Source organism: Biomphalaria glabrata, chromosome 16, assembly GCF_947242115.1.
Source record: "Biomphalaria glabrata chromosome 16, xgBioGlab47.1, whole genome shotgun sequence".
Taxonomy (NCBI): domain Eukaryota; kingdom Metazoa; phylum Mollusca; class Gastropoda; family Planorbidae; genus Biomphalaria; species Biomphalaria glabrata.
The window spans coordinates 27,086,194-27,103,435 of record NC_074726.1 but is presented as its reverse complement, the minus strand read 5'-3'; the positions used below and the strand labels follow the sequence as shown (position 1 = coordinate 27,103,435).

General features: G+C 35.7%; 1 protein-coding gene across 2 annotated transcripts in view; it reads left to right on the top strand.

The window, feature by feature from the left end:
* Nucleotides 1–17,242, top strand: part of LOC106074210 (kalirin-like) — a 213,023-nt gene that overhangs the window by 185,781 nt on the left and 10,000 nt on the right. For both annotated transcript variants that reach the window (XM_056014173.1, XM_056014172.1), the window contains 8 exons: nt 9,557–9,774; nt 10,662–10,815; nt 11,596–11,811; nt 12,626–12,722; nt 13,594–13,752; nt 14,878–15,045; nt 15,524–15,608; nt 16,234–16,434. In XM_056014173.1, coding sequence (XP_055870148.1) covers nt 9,557–9,774; nt 10,662–10,815; nt 11,596–11,811; nt 12,626–12,722; nt 13,594–13,752; nt 14,878–15,045; nt 15,524–15,608; nt 16,234–16,434 — 1,298 coding nt within the window. The remainder of the gene's footprint in view (nt 1–9,556; nt 9,775–10,661; nt 10,816–11,595; nt 11,812–12,625; nt 12,723–13,593; nt 13,753–14,877; nt 15,046–15,523; nt 15,609–16,233; nt 16,435–17,242) is intronic.

Genomic DNA, 17,242 nt, shown 5'->3' with positions numbered 1-17,242 from the left:
GGTGAAGTGCTTGGTTTCCAAACCAACTGTTCTAGGTTCAAATCCTGGAAAAGACTAAGATTTTAATTTTTTTGTGCCTCTGAATCCATCCAGCTCTAATGGGTACCTGACAATAAAAGTAAAGCCGGTTGGTCATTGTGCTGGCCACATTACACCCTCGTTGACTATGGGCCACAGAAACAGATGACCTTTACATCATCTGCCCTATAGACAGCAAGGTCTTAAAGATGACCTTTACTTTACTTTTACAACTTTTGACTGATACAGTGAGAAAGATTTTTTGTTGTTTAAACATTTTCATTTAGTTTTGGTATTTAGATAAACATAACATTTTTCTGACCATCTTTGAACACAGAAAAGTAATCAGTTCCTTCAATATTTTCTCCTATTTCACATACACTACTGGTATATGCAGTTCAACTAAATGCTACAAATAACTTGCTTGATGGCTTTGTTTTTTTTTTCTTTCCTTATTTTACTGACATCTTTTAATTAAAAAAACAAAAAACTTTCATAGTCATGTTGGAGAATAAGTAACCAGGGGATGGGATGGGCTGGGGTCCATTTATTTACTTTTTTTCTTAGTTCAAAGTTTTCTTTCAACATATAATATAAAACAGCATTTCAAGTTTTTCTTTTAATAAAAAAAAAACATTAAATATCAGTACCCTATGTAATGTATTTATGTTTTCGGTTATGTCAAGATACCAGTATTCAACAAGTTACTAGCACTATCGCCAATTAAATTGCTCTTGTGTATGAACTTTTGTATGAAGTCATATTTTAAAATGTATGCATTCATTTTCTTGATTTATTCAGATACCAATGTAGACTATGTCTGCATTGAAATCCCAGACTCTATTTTTTTATAAGCAATTTTGTTTTATTTTGTTTTGTATTTAGATGATAGTGTTTGCTTTTTAACTTCCATTTAAACCTCACATCTAGATATTTTAAGCCTTTGTTGTTTTTTAAGCCCTATTAACCCTACTGTATCAATACAGTTTGACTGATATAATGTGTTGTTTTTTTAACAAATAGAGACAGTATTAAGATATAAGAGCAATATATTCAATTATTAAAAAGGAAAAAAAAAAAAACTAAATTTAATTTCAATGCAAAAGTTGAAGGTCATTTGGTAATGGCCAGTCTTTTTAAAATGTGAAGCTGAAAAAATGAATGACATTGGTAAACATTTTTTTAACATATTTTTGTTTCTTCATTCACACACAATTGTCTCTTAACTCTTTCTCTTCGTAATTATTTATCAGATTCTGGTGGAATCAACGCTGGTATCGTCAGTTAGGAGAGAAAGAGTTAACATAGTCTTTGTCATTTGTCTTGCATCATTTACCATAGAGTCACAGCACTGGCCATTAGTCAGTACTAACCATTGCTAACTGTATGTGTTACTGTGTACTAATTGCATGTGTATGTTGAGTTTGTGTTTTCTAGACATAATACTGTGCTTGCTTACTGTCTTACTGTGTAACTTGTAAATACTTTTAAGTTCTTTAGATTTGCACTTAGACTATACTGACAATGGGAGAGAGAGAGACAGTTTCATTTTGTGCTGTTGTGTTAGTTTCAATATTTATTTTGTAGATGTTGTGTAAATGACTAGAATGAAGCACTTGTAAAAAAGGTGGGGTGGGGGGCTGAATGGTAAAGCGCTTGGCTTCCAATCCAAGGGGTCTTGGATTCAAACCTCTTTGAAGACTGGGATTTTGATTTTTCAGGATTTTCAGAATGTCTCTTGGGTCCAACCAACTGAATGGGTACCAGACATTAACTGGGGAAAGTAAGGGCGGTTTGTTGTTTTGCTGGCCACTTGACACCCTCATAAGCACAGAAAGACATGGGCGTGCATCGTATTCCCCAGAGATTTAAAGGTCTGAAAGGGGTACCTTAGAAATAAAATACAGGATAGGATATGCAGTACTTTCCTAGGTCTATGATATGCAGTACGTTCCTAGGTCTATGATATGCAGTACGTTCCTAGGTCTATGATATGCAGTACTTTCCTAGGTCTATGATATGCAGTACTTTCCTAGGTCTATGATATGCAGTACTTTCCTAGGTCTATGATATGCAGTACTTTCCTAGGTCTATGATATGCAGTACTTTCCTAGGTCTATGATATGCAGCACTTTCCTAGGTCTATGATATGCAGCACTTTCCTAGGTCTATGATATGCAGCACTTTCCTAGGTCTATGATATGCAGCACTTTCCTAGGTCTATGATATGCAGCACTTTCCTGGGTCTATGATATGCAGCACTTTCCTGGGTCTATGATATGCAGCACTTTCCTGGGTCTATGATATGCAGCACTTTCCTGGGTCTATGATATGCAGCACTTTCCTAGGTCTATGATATGCAGTACTTTCCTAGGTCTATGATATGCAGTACTTTCCTAGGTCTATGATATGCAGTACTTTCCTAGAACTATGATATGCAGTACTTTCCTAGGTCTATGACCTGAGAGGACAGCACGTCCCCATTACAATCTTGGAAACTCCTTTATGATATTTTCTGGGCTTCTAATTAAAAGAATCCAACAAGAGTGTTAATTATTGCAGCTCATGTTATTTCATTCATAGAACTCTTAATTAGGTTATGTAAACTTCACGTCAGGAATCTCTCTAATTAGGAGTGAAAGCAATTAGGTATTCAGAAAAAAATAATAACTATTTTTTTTTTATCAAGAAAGAACCATTCTTCATTGTATGTAGCAGGTGGCATTAAATTATTTGTGTCCTAGTTTTATTCTGCTAAAACTTCATTGATAGTTTTTTTAAATGCACTTTGCTGTCAAATTACTTTGGTAGAGCACATCATGCTAAAGATGGACCTGTGAGGGGGGTGGAGGTGTCTGGGAGAAGGTTTCCAGCAAATACAATTGAGGATTCGAACTGAGCCCACTTTATTGGCAGCCAAGCATTTATACTGCTCAGACACATACTTTAGTGTTGTTTTTTTTTTTTTTCAAATGTCATGAATAGGATCTAAGAAATGGACTGCTTATTACTGTCCGTCAAAATGTAAAAATGCTGCACACAGAATCCAACAATGTATGACTGAGATGTATGACTGAAATGCATGGCTGATATGTATGGCTGAGATGAGATGACTGAGATACATGACTGAGATGAAGTAGCTACATCTCACATTCAAAGGTTTAATTTTATTTATTAATCCAAACATTGAGAATCATGAGGGACTCAAATAAGTTTTGATGTGACATACTCAAGAGCCAATCAGCTCCTATACTGATATTCTGTAGGCAAATTGTACTAAACTCTAATGAGTAAAGTTAAAACCTTCATCAATCATTGGTCTCTGCTTTTGCTGTTGATATAATATATATATATGTATGCAGGTTACTAGCCTACAATCCTTTTTTAAGCCCCATTAGTTGTAAATTTTTATAGCATTGGGTTAAATCTAATTGGTGTGCTGAAGTAATGGCTCATACATTAAGAAACAGGACCAGGGCTCCCAGTCCAGAAATCCTTCTCAGTGGCCTGCTGCCCTAATGAACTTTCTCAAAGTTGTTCTAAAGGTGGGAAAGAAGAATGAAATAATATTGACATTCTTACCTAAGTTGTTTGATGAGTCATGGTGTCATCTCTGGGGCAAGCTCTTGACTAAAACCACCAACTTTTGCTCAGATCTAAATTATAAAAAAGGAATGGTCATTGTGCTGATCACACCATACCATTAGCTTTTTTGCTAACAGTAGAGTTAAGTGGACAACTCTTGACTTCATTGTTTCTGTACTCCTCTGCAAAATATAAAGTATACAGAATGAGCAGATAACACTTTTGTCGTAACCGAATTAGTTTGTGAACTTATACTGTCGGGTATAAGGCACATTCCTCGTCAAAGTGCTATTAGAGCATGGAATGGGTTGCCTGAGCTAGCCAGGAAAACCAGTGACTTGGCAGAATTTAAGTCATTGGTTAATATGCATGACTGAATGCATGACGCGTAGGACGTAATCATCTTCTTTTTTGAAGTAACGTCTGTATTATATAAGATAAGATAAGGCTCAAACCTTTAATAAAACATGAGCCTGCTAGTGCTGCTAAGATTCAAAGATTATGTAAGACCAGTTTTTTAACATTGTACTTTTTGTAATAGTAGGCTAGTAGAGACTAACAAACACTTTCTTGTCTGTTTAAATGCTCTTTATTCAAGTTAGATCGTCCATATATATAGGCCTAAAAGGAATTCAATTATCCCCCTTATCTGTTAATTAGCACATTCTTTCAACATGCCAGCAATGTGGGTTACTGGGTTACAATAACAGGACGGGGCTGACAAGACAATAACATTTACTATCACATCTCCCTTCTTACAAACATTGAATGATAAAACATCTATAAAACTATTTCTACATTCTAGTACAAATATTGACATCTAACATAGATAATCAATAGACATTTCCATGTAACTATTCAAAGTTATAACATTTACATTATAAAATTCTAACAAGATAATTAATAGACATTTCCATGTAACTATTCAAAGTTAAAGCATTTACATTATAAAATTCTAACATTGCTATTATGTTTACAAGTTACAGGTAACGATTTACAGTTGTGTTTAAATATTTATATAATATAACATTATAATATATAGTGTAAGAAAACATCAAAAGCCTTTTACACAATAGGCTGTATTTGAAATAATGAATGTCTAAATATCTACATTAGGAAAACGTTTTGGTGGTCTTACTGGTCTGCCATAGCGTGTAACCACTGGGGCTGGGCCGTATTGTGTTACAACAGGCGCTGTACTAGCAATCGCAGTCTCGGGTTCTGTAACTTGCGTTTCGTAGGATGTATCAGAATTGTCCCATTCAAATACATCTGGAGTTTCGTCTGGTATAGAAAATGTCTTTCTTAACATTTTTCTATTTCTTCTGTATGTTCCCCCTTCAGGTGTCTGTACAAAATACGATCTTGGCGTTGAAGCTTCTGAGATGACAGTGGCTGGCTTCCATTGACTTCCAGGATACTTTTGCATAAAGACCTTGTTTCCAGGATGAAACTGTTGTCTTTCAGTGCGTCTAGCCGTTCTGTCATAATATTTTCTTTGACCATTTTTTCTCTTTCTCCATACATCTGCCATTTCTTTCTGGTCTGGAACTTGTGGTTTGAGATAAGTATTTGTTGTTGGAAAATTAGTTCTCAAACGTCTGCCCATGAGCAGCCTTGCTGGTGAAGGTCCATCCGGACTTGGGGCATTTCTGAACTGTAGCATGGCTAAATATGGGTCTTGACCAGATGTTTTAGCTTTATTCATAATTTTCTTTACTGTCTGTATTGCGCGTTCAGCCATCCCATTGGACTGTGGAAATCTGGGACTCGAAGTAATATGTTGAAAACCCCAGTTTTTAGAGAATTTGAGAAACTCTTCGCAACTGAACTGAGGTCCATTATCAGTAATTACTTCCTTGGGGATGCCATGACGAGCAAATTGTGACTTCATATAAGCAATCACGTCTGAAGCTTTAAGTGTTGGAATGAGATTAATCTCAAAGAATCTACTGTAGTAGTCAACAAGAAGTAAATAGTTCTTACCAAAATGCTCAAAAAGGTCAGCTCCAATCTTTTCCCAGGGAAGTTGAGGTATATCATGTGGTAACATTGGCTCCTTCTGCTGGGAATTCTGGTGTTCATTGCATACTGCACAACTAGATACCATGTCTATAATTTCTTTTGACATTCCAGGCCAGAAGAACACCTCCTTGGCTGTACCCAGACATCTATCACGTCCAAGGTGACCTTGATGGAGTCTTTGCAACATTTCTTTTTGTAATGCTTTTGGTACTATTATTCTTTCTCCTTTTAAAAGTAGACCATTGCTTTCACTAAGCTCTTCTTTAAATCCATAATAAGCTCGTATTTCTTGAGGAATTTCATTTCTTGTGCTTGGCCATCCTATCAAAATTTGATCTTTTAACAGTCTTAGAATGGCATCGTTAGCAGTTTCGTGTTGAAAATTTTTCAGATTTTCATCTGACACAGGCAGGCTATCTACAATAAGATGAACTTGTGCGTCCCAGTCATCACTTGATGGATGTTTCACTGGCAGCGATGCTCGTGAAAGTGTATCTGAAATAGACATTTCTTTTCCTGGCTTATATTTCAGCAGGATTTCATACTTCATTAGACGAAGAAGCATTCTCTGAAGTCTTGGTGGTGTGGATGACAAAGGCTTTTTGATGATCACTTCTAATGGTTTGTGATCTGTTTCAACTGTTATTTGACGCCCATACACATAATAATGGAAATGTTCAACTCCAAACACTATTGCAAGCATTTCTTTTTCTATTTGTGCATAACGTTTTTCACAGTCTGTAAGAGATCTTGATGCGTAAGCCACTGGCCTCTCATTTTGAATTAACACAGCTCCAAGTCCCTCTTGCGAAGCATCTACTGACAACTTGACTGGTTGTGAAACATCATAAAAAGCTAGAACAGGGGCAGTTGTGATCATACTTTTCAAGTAATCAACGGCATTCTGATGTTGTTCCAACCACATCCATTCATTATCTTGTTTAAGTAGCTCCCTCAAAGGGGCAGTAACATCAGACAGATTTTGTATGAATTTGCCAAGATAATTTATCATGCCCAGAAATCTTTCTAGTTCTTTGCGGTTTGAAGGGCATGGCATAGAGTGTATTGCTTCAATCTTGGAATTGTCAGGCTTGATTCCACTATCTGTAATGACGTGTCCGACAAATTTTACTTCTTTTACTCTAAGGCTGCATTTTGATAGTTTCAATTTAATCCCTTCTTTTCTTGCTATGGCAAGGACTTTCTGAAGTTTCTCGTCATGTTCTTTTGTAGTTCTACCAGCTATCAATATTTCGTCCATGTAGGTTTCAACACCTTGAATATTTTCGAAAATTTGGTGAAATCGTTTTGCAAATACTTCCGCAGAAGAGTTTAGTCCAAAGGGTAGTCGTAAAAACTTATATCGACCAAACGGTGTGTTGAACGTTGTCAGATCTGTACAGTTCTTATCTAGTTTGATTTGCCAAAAGGCACTGGTTGAATCTAGTACAGTAAACACCTGGCTGCCACTTAGCCGGCTGGCTATTTCTTCAATGGTAGGTAACTGGTAGTGCTCTCTCTGAATGGCTGTGTTAAGGTCTCTAGGATCTAGACAAATTCTTAAACCACCTCCTTTCTTTTCGACAAGAACTAGTGAGTTGACCCATGCGGTGGGACGATCAACTTTTTCGATGACACCCTCGTCTTCCATTCGTCTCAGCTCTTTTTTCAATTCTTCTCGAAGTGCCGCTGGAACCTTTCTTGCTGCATGTACCACTGGTCGTATGTTTGGATCAACTTTGATTGTATACTCTTCTTTCAAGCATCCAAGGCCAGTAAAAACATCAGCATAGTTGTTTAATGTTTCATCGTCTAAAAAATCTACTCTCTGAATAAGGTTCATCTGCTGGCAACCTGGTAGACCCAAAATTGGTTTGGAGTGTGTATCTACTACTTGAAACTCTATCCATGCAGTTTTTTCTTTTACTGAACATTTAATGTGTGTTTTGCCAACAACCTTTAAATGTTCACCACTGTATGTAGTAAGTCTTGATGATGACTTCTGGAGTTTCTTTCTTCTAAGTTGATGAAAAATCCTATAAGGAAGAATGTTGACTTGTGCTCCTGTATCCAATGTAAATGTTACATGTTTGTTTTCTAGAGTGATAACTGTATTCCACTCATTACATTGGTTCTGTGAACCTATACTGCCAATTATAGACGTTTCAGTCTTGGTATCATCTGTAGCTTCAGTCTTGTAATTGATGAATTGGATGTTATTTGATCTGCATACATTAGAAAAATGGTTCATTTTGTGACATTTGTGACATATTTTACCGTAAGCTGGACACTGCTTTGGTAAATGTTGTCTGCCACAATTACTGCAGTTCAAGGTTGATTTCGTTCTACTAAAGTTCTTTGTAGCTGAAGAAATCGCTTGAACGTCACATTCTTCTTTCATGACTTTGAGTTGCCATTCAGTTGATTCCGCTGCTCGGCAAATGTGTTCAGCCTTTATAATGTTTAGATCAGGTTCTCTTAAAAGTCTTGCTCTTGTGCTGTCATTTTTTATACCGCCTACTATTTGATCTTTAATTAGTGAATCTTTTAGTGATTCAAATTCACAAGACCTTGCCTTGAGTTTGAGGTCGGTCAAAAAGCTGTCAAAGGTTTCTCCTTCATTTTGGCTTCTCTTGAAAAAAATATGCCTTTCAATCGTTACATTCTTCCTGGGAAGGCAGTATTTTTCAAACTTGTTTAAAATGCAATTCAGTGTATGAAAAGACTTGCTGATTTCACAGTCTTCACACTCATCGTCCGTCCACTGGAATGTATTGTAGACTTGAACTGCTTCGTGGCCAATTACATGTAGCAACGTCATGGACTGTACTTCTTTACTTTTAGTATCAAGTCCACTTGCTATTGTGTAAATTTGAAACGACTGTTTAAAACTTCTCCAGTTTTCTGCAACATTTCCATTAAATTCCAGCGGTTGTGGCGGGTGGAGTCGGTCCATCTGACACCATGTAATAGTAGGCTAGTAGAGACTAACAAACACTTTCTTGTCTGTTTAAATGCTCTTTATTCAAGTTAGATCGTCCATATATATAGGCCTAAAAGGAATTCAATTATCCCCCTTATCTGTTAATTAGCACATTCTTTCAACATGCCAGCAATGTGGGTTACTGGGTTACAATAACAGGACGGGGCTGACAAGACAATAACATTTACTATCACACTTTTGGCCAATGTTACAAGCACAGTGTTACAAGTTACACTATAGCTACTAAAAATCCACATAAAGCCCTTATTGTGTGCATTGACTTGATATGATGAAAGAGATTTAATTTGTGTCAAGTGACATTTGCTGGCACACAGGATGATTTCCTGAAAAAATGGCTGCTGTAGAGTAAACCATGTATATAATGTGTAGGTCACAAGGATTTATTCATTCTTTAATTTTATTTATTCTGTTTCTTCCTCACCCCATTTAATACTTGCATCTGTCTGTTAACCCAACTTGCTTTATGTAAACCAGAAGGTTACAATTTATTCAGCCAGTGTACAATTAGATCTATTGTACTCACTCCAGGATTGCCAATTGTCCATAACTATACTGATCAATGGGAAGTAAAAATAATGAAGAATATCTTAAAAACAATTAGATCAAGTGTTTAACTTGAAAAAACAACAACATGAAATCAATGTCATCTTAGTTGTTCAGATGTAATATCACAAATAGAAGAGGTTATTCTTTCTGAAGATTTTCTGATTTTTTAATTGATTTAAATTTGACAATGGAAATTGTTTATTTTTTCATACAATATACATGTTTTAGTTGTTGTTCATTTGATTAGTTCATTTGGCAATCCTTACTGTTCCCAAATGTTGCCCTTGACATGTGATTCCACTACCACTTTTTAGCTATCTTAACTATAAAGCTGAAATTTGTCCATGATGTTGACCTTGTCTATGACATCTCTTTCAGCCTGAGCTTCCAATGACCACTGGCCGAATACTCTTTGATTATCATGCGATCAAGGAGGATGAGGTCACAGTGTCAAAGGGAGAGCTTATCCAGATCCTCAACACCAACCACCAAAATATGTACCTCATACACCGACCAGCCAATCAAAACTCCCCTGCTGCTGAAGGTTGGGTACCCAGCCATATCATTGGTCCAAGAGATGGAGAGGGAAGTCTCAAGTAGGTTTCTTTCTTCTTTTTTTTCTAACCTTTTTTGTTGGCAAACATTTTCATTGTAGAAACGAACACAAGTTAAAGAGATCCAAGAATGAAAGTTTGTAACTGAGAGAGGCTTTTTCTCTATGAATATTTATGTTACATCAACATCATACAGTCATCATTATCTCTGCCTGAGGTTTCATCTAGGTCATGGGCCATCAACTCAGCTTCCTTTAGGCGTCTCAGTTGGGGGTGAATCTTTCCAATTGTCCCCTATTTCTTACCCATCTTCTTGGCATCTGCATCCTAATAGCTGGCCCATTTATTTCTGGGATTCCCAGGTGAAGGGTTGTTCTGTGATGTTGGATATAGGGTTGCTTGTTTATATATATGTACACATATATAAGCTACCTTTCAATATGTAATTACATATTGAAAGGTAATCTGCTACTGACATTTATGTTGTTTCTATTATTGAAATGCTTAACAAGTTTGTTTGACAAGTTTTTGGACATTCCTTCAGAAATGAAGATTACTAGGTCCTAGTTCACACCTCCTGTAAGACAGCAGTGGATGCTGATGGATTTGAACTCAGGATCATGGTAACAACAGTCCAAAGCGCAGACCACTCGACTAATCAGTCTAGCCTGACTTTTCAACATAACTTTTTATGTTATAAAATAGTTTCGTAAAGATGTCTGACTTTTAAGTTTTGTCTTTGTACAATCAGTCTAACCTGACTTTTCAACATAACTATTTTATGTAAAATAGTTTCGTAAAGATGTCTGACTTTTAAGTTTTGTCTTTGTACAATCAGTCTAACCTGACTTTTCAACATAACTTTTTATTTTATGTTATAAAATAGTTTCGTAAAAGATATCTGACTATTAAGTTTTGTCTTTGTACAGAAAAAGCAAACAGATGTTCAAGATCAAGAAGCCCATGTTCCGAACACCTCAGAAAACTGAGTTTGAGTGGAAAGAGAAGAAAGACAATGATGGCATGGACAGTCTGGAGAGAAAATCAAAGTCCCTAAGTAGAGACAATAAACCTAAAGTCAAGGTCAGCTGTGTTTCTGTACAGTCTATATTGGTAGTGTGTAAATATTGAGCATAGATTTAGTTCTTAAAAATGTACAGAGTTTTGAATGAGGCTTTCTTTTAACATAAGACCCAAAGTTATTCAAGTCTAGAAACGTTTATTTTTTTAACAAAGGTTTGAATGTTTTCTATGTATTGAAAGTCATTGATAATCATGCATGACTATATTGGCATTTGAAATGTGTAGGACGTAATTATCTTTTCCTTTTTTTTTGAAGTAACATCTGTAATCTGTAAACATAAGATATTGTATGGACTATGTGGTCCAGGATTCTATTCTCATTTTTTTTTTAAAGTGAGATATTTGAATAATAGAAATTAACAAAATCTAAGCATTTAGTTCAATGTAAAGATTTCTATGTGATGGTAGTCATATCTTTTGTTCTCAGAAATTACAAATAATTAATGAACTTTTTTTAAAGAATGAGTTAATTGAAAAACAAAGTTACTTTATCTCCTAGTTTTGGATTTTGTGTCTTAAGTTCTAGGTCTTAAGTTATGGCTGTTGATTTGCTTAGAATTTTAATAATAAATAGGTCTTTAGTTATTGTTGATTTGTTCATAATATTAATAATCAATAGTTGTGGGCTATTGTTGATTTCTTTATAATTTTAGTAACTAATAAGGCTTTGGTTATTTTTTGTTGATTTGTATATTATTTTTAAAAAAAGCATATTGATAGATAAAATTGTCATGTGGTTTCTAAACTGATATTGTTATATTCATGTTGTTTGAATAACAGTTCATTTCTGCTGAGCTTGGTTTTGAAGTGCCCCCCATCGTTCAGCAGCCACTGACCAGCCTAACTGTCCAAGCAGGAGATACGGCCACACTGACTTGTAAGATTTGTGGGCGGCCTAGACCAGTGGTGACATGGAGGTACCAGGACTCAGCTGTGTTAGGTCCTAGCAATCGAGTGATGATGATGTACAATGAAGAGGGCCAGGCCATTTTACAGGTTAGGAAATAACTCATTAAATAATAATAATATTCATATATTGTAGACTTTTCTAGCAATAACTAATTAAATAATAAATTGTAAAAAATTTTACATGTTTCGGATGTTCCTTCAGAGTTGAAGATAATTACTTCCTAGTCCAATCCTCCCGCAGGACGACGGGGGATGGGAGCGGGCAGGGTTTGAACCCGGGACCATCGATAAATCTGAACGGCAGTCCAGCGAGCAAACCGCACGACCAGGCAGCCATCCAATAATAATATTCATATATTGTAGACTTTTCTAGCATCAGTTTTGAGCTATATATTTTGGCTGTTTATAATAAATGAGAGTGTTATATTATTATAATATTATTATATTATTATAATAGAAGAAAACTAGTATAATATAATGTTAGTTTATTTGTATAGTAAAAGAGAATGTTAGTTTATTACAAGAGAATCTTAACTATAAGAGAATGTTAGTTTATTATAAGACAATGTTAGTATAGTATAAGAGAATGTTAGTTTATTACATTCTGAAAGAGAAAAGTTCATCACAAAAGAGATACAAGACACCAATAACAAAGACAAACAGACACAAACACTCTTTTGTTCCAATCAAATCATTAAATAGAAACAATCTGATATAAACTTTTCACATGTAAATTTTGAGTGAGTCTGGTCACCAGTGGTGTGAATGTATATTTTGTTTTTCTATAGTTATAATGTTTTGTTTGGTGTAATGCACAAATTGTAAGACAAATTTCCTTACGGACAATAAAGATTATTATTATTATTATTATTATATTATTAAAATATTTCTCTTGTACTAGATTTCCAATGTGAGTGCAGCAGATAGTGGAGAGTATTCCTGTGTGGCTGTCAGTGATATAGGATCTATTGTGACAAGAGCAATGCTAACTGTGTTAGGTAAGACTTTATTTCTCTCACAGAGAACACTATAAGATGTGTATATATTACATTTATACACATGACTGATTTCATCTGAACACTAAGTAAAATCTATTTTCTTTAAATGATCAAGTTTACGACAGCAGAATTTGACTTCAAAGCCAGATTTACTTAAGCGATGATGTTACAACGGAATAGGGTGGCTAATTTGTTTTGATATTTTCTGAAGTTAAATCCAATGATTTACTGTATCACAGAGACACTTATTTAGTAGAAGAAAGAACAGAAAACCTCTTTACAAAATAAAACACTTTCGTTCTCCAAGTAGAAATCTTGAAAAGATTGAACTCACACTGTTGATACACAATATAACTTAATTTCAATAATAGATTCACTAAAGTAGACTTGAAATGAAGCTTGAAACTGAACAGACTGATCAGACTGATTTGTGAACACTGAAACAAACTTGTCTCCTCTGTATACAAGTGTTCAATCCAATGTTCTTGTAATGGAAATAATATGAAAATGTTTTACTTCTAATTAACTCAACATGTTTATAATGTATAGAATTTTTAATCTTTGAGAAGCCAATCTACAAATAAACTTTCTGTTTACACTTCTTTTGCAACCTTGACCCATACACCATGTGACAGATGACCTTATCATTAACATATTAGGTTGTGATATTTACTCATTTTTTCAACTTTGATGTACAATAAGCTGTAGATATTTTATATTATCCAAGATATTAATTTTGATATTGTATTATTGATATTTGTATACCAAATTTTACAGGACAATCAATTTTTCTCCCTATTGCCTTGCCAACCTGTACCTTCTAATGTTTGGCCTACCGGTACTAATAAAGATGTTTTCTTCATTTCTTTAGATCGCCCTGGACCTCCAGGGCAGCCTGTGATTAGAAACCAAGTTGGCACGGCTGTTCACCTGGAATGGGCTCCTCCAGCCAATGCTCAAATGCTGCCCACTCTGGGCTCAGGCGTCCCAGTTCAGATCCAGGGTTACACCATAGAGTTTAGAGAAGCTGGTAAGCACACCAGTATAAATTTGTGCGTGGGCTGGGGGTGTTTTTTTGAGAACATTGGGATAGAGAGTTGCTGGATTCTGCTTTGAATGAGTTTCTCCTATCAGCTTGGACAAGTAAATCAAGAGTATTTTGTATGGGGTCAAACAAAGTTTACAACATCCTCACCCTCCACTCACTTGTACAAGTTTTGTATTTCAACTATCCATCTGCCTATCATTGGGTGCCTGGTCGTGAGGTTTGCACGCTGGACTGCCGTTCAGATTTATCGATGGTCCCGGGTTCAGACCCTGCCCGCTCCCATCCCCCGTCGTCCTGCGGGAGGATTGGACTAGGAAGTAATTATCTTCAACTCTGAAGGAACATCCGAAACATGTAAAACATTTTACAAGTTACTAAATAGTTGAAGTTTTAAAGTGGAATTACATTGTTCTGACCTCTTCATTCCCTCCTACACTTTGTTCATCTAGTTATTTCTGTTCATTTTGTATCTGAAGTCAAATGTATTTGTTCATGTTAATTGAGACTTAAACTGCAATGATGGCTGCCTGGCCATGTGGTTTGCATGCTAGATTGTTGTTCAGACTTAGCGATGGTCACAGGCTCAAACCATGCCCGCTCCCTCCCATCCTCTGACATCCTGCAGAAGTTTGAACTAGGAAATAAATTATCTTCAATTCTGAAGGAACATCCGAATTATGGGAAACCAAAAACAATGATATCTTATATTGAGCTTTACTCTTTCCTGTCACCACTATAACTGTATGTAACACAACTCATTGATATAAGTAGCCCAATGTCCTGCTTCTAATACTAGAAGCAATCAGGAGTATATAATGAGTTAATCTACTGTATAACTCTTCATCTTTGGCGTTCTACAATATTTCTTGTGTGACACAGTTTCTGCTCACAGTCAACTCTAAGTCTCTTTTGCCAGTTTCTTTTAAGAAAGCGTGGTCGAGAGGCTAAGTGCGCTTGAATTTGGCTTGTCTTGGCTACCTAGAAGGGGGGGGGGTGTCGATGTTCGACACCCGACTCTGGCAGAGTTGCGTTTACTGAGCACCTAAAGGCAGCACGGAAAACCAACTCCTAGATGTTGTCTTATAATGAATGTCTCTTGTGTTCCAGGGGCCACTATGTGGCAGTTAGCCATCCCCTATGTACCCAACACATCCCAGGTGATTGGGGACCTGGAGCCAGGGCTGACCTACCAGTTCAGAATCAGTGCTAACAATGCTATAGGCATCAGCGAGCCTAGCAAACCTTCCCAGTACGTTGCTATACCCAGTGAGTATGGTAAGTACCAGGATCTAAGCTTTATAGCAGATTAGCTTTAGTGTATTACATGTTGCTATTAAGCAATGAATATGTTAAGTCTCTCTATCTGTTCTACATAAAAAAAGTAAAGTACCCCTTTCAGACCTTGCGACAAATGGGGCAGATTGTTTAAAGTTTATCTGTTTCTGTGGCCAGCACAATGACTAAGGAGGTTCTAGCCCTCGAGTTTAAATTTAGGTCATTCACCTTTTTTTTTTATAAATGCATTTAAAAAGCAATCACCCAGATACCCCCTTCTTTCTCCCCCTACCCCCTTTCTAACTGGTCCAGACAAGTGATAGGATCATAGCATATCGAGAAAACTAACAGCATAAAAATGCGGTAAACAAAAACAATTGGTAAAAAATATTTATAATCGTAGATTTATTATTGTTAGTCTAGAACTATTACAAATTTTATTACATGACTCATCCAAACTAATTGAAACAATTTCCAGAGCTGAGTGAGAGAGAAGATGCTCCTGTTGTAATGTGGAAAGCAACTTTTGAAAATGACTTTACAGACTTGGGAGAAATTGGAAAGTAAGAAAATAATTAGTGAATGTGACATTTTATTGAAAATAATTTCTTAGCCAGTTTGTTTTTGATTTTTTACCTTATCTAGTTCCATCAAATGACAAAAGTAGTTGAATTATTATCTGTGGGCGAGTGATAGTGATGAAACTTGGAATGTTAGTTCTCATTCAGATAAGCAAAGATGCTAAAACTTTTTAGTTAGTATAAGATTTGTATTCCTCCAGTGATAGGCAGCATTGGTTAACTCTTTCTCTCCTAACTGACGATACTAACACTGATTTGAACCAATTCAATTCAATTAATTTTTGGTTTTATAATTTTTAATTTGTGTTATATAAAAAGAGCATGCATTCTTCTATAATTCTATACCTAGTATAACATTTTCGATTGCATACAAAAAAAGTTATTGAAGCTGAATCATAAAAGAGTAGTGAGACACAAATGAACAAAATGAATAATTCCATCGGAACATGGGAAAATAAATTACAGAGAGAAAGAGTTAACATGTAGTTTGTACATCCATTAATAGATGTAAATAGAAACTATTTCTGAAATAATCTGAAAGAAGTTTTTTTTTTTTTTAATGAAAAGTAATTATAGTTAATATTAACTCAGCAAATTGTGTTTTCAGAGGGAGATTTTCTGTTGTCCACTGTTGTGTCCAGAAGTGTTCAGGTCAAGATTTGGCCTGTAAGTTCATTACCAAGAGGCTGATTAGGAAAGAGGCAGTGGAGACAGAGTTCAACACATTGCAGAGTCTACAGCATACCAACCTGGTCAAAGTGTACGACCTGTATGAGACACCAGCTCACTACGTCATCATAATGGAGCTGTGAGTGAACAAGTTGAAATTGACCTAATCAACATTGACCTATATTAGTTGACATTGACCTAATTTACATGGGCCAAATTTTACATGGACCAAGTTGACACTGACCTAGTTGACACTTACCTAGTTACATGGATCAAGTAAACATTGACCTAGTGTAGAGTTACATTGAAATGAATCATGCAATAAGAAAACAGGTTCCATAACTTGATATACAGGAATAATAAACTAGGGCATGCTTGTCAACACTTCAAGCTCTCAGTCTTGTAAATATTTCATCACTTGAATAACTTCTACCTTCCTTCTAAGCTTGAGGACCATGTCTTATTATTATGATATAGTTCCTTGTCCAATCTTTACCTTCAACTGACACCAAAATGGAAGAAAAACTAGATGGCTAACTGGTCTGTTGGGGTTCAGACTTGTCATGATGGACTGAGTTTAAACCCTGGGAGCTATCAGCCCCTTCAGCAGTAGGTTTGGGACATAATAGTCTTCATTTCTGAAGAAACATCCACAAAAAATAAGCTCCTAAAGTCACTGATACAATTTTGAAAAAAAAAGTATCCTTTATCTTATCTTACAAAGTACTTCAAAAAAAGAAGATGATTACATCCTTTTAATGTTTAATTTTTTTTTCTTTTCTTTTTTTTTTTTTGGGGGGGGGGGGGGGGGGGGGAAGGGATTACGTCAACAAAAACATTTATATTTTGATGCATCAAGATTAAAACACCTTTTTAAAAGATTTTGAGTTGTTCTTGTTAAGATTGCAGACAAAGAGTTTATATCCAATTAAAGAGTTTTAAAGATT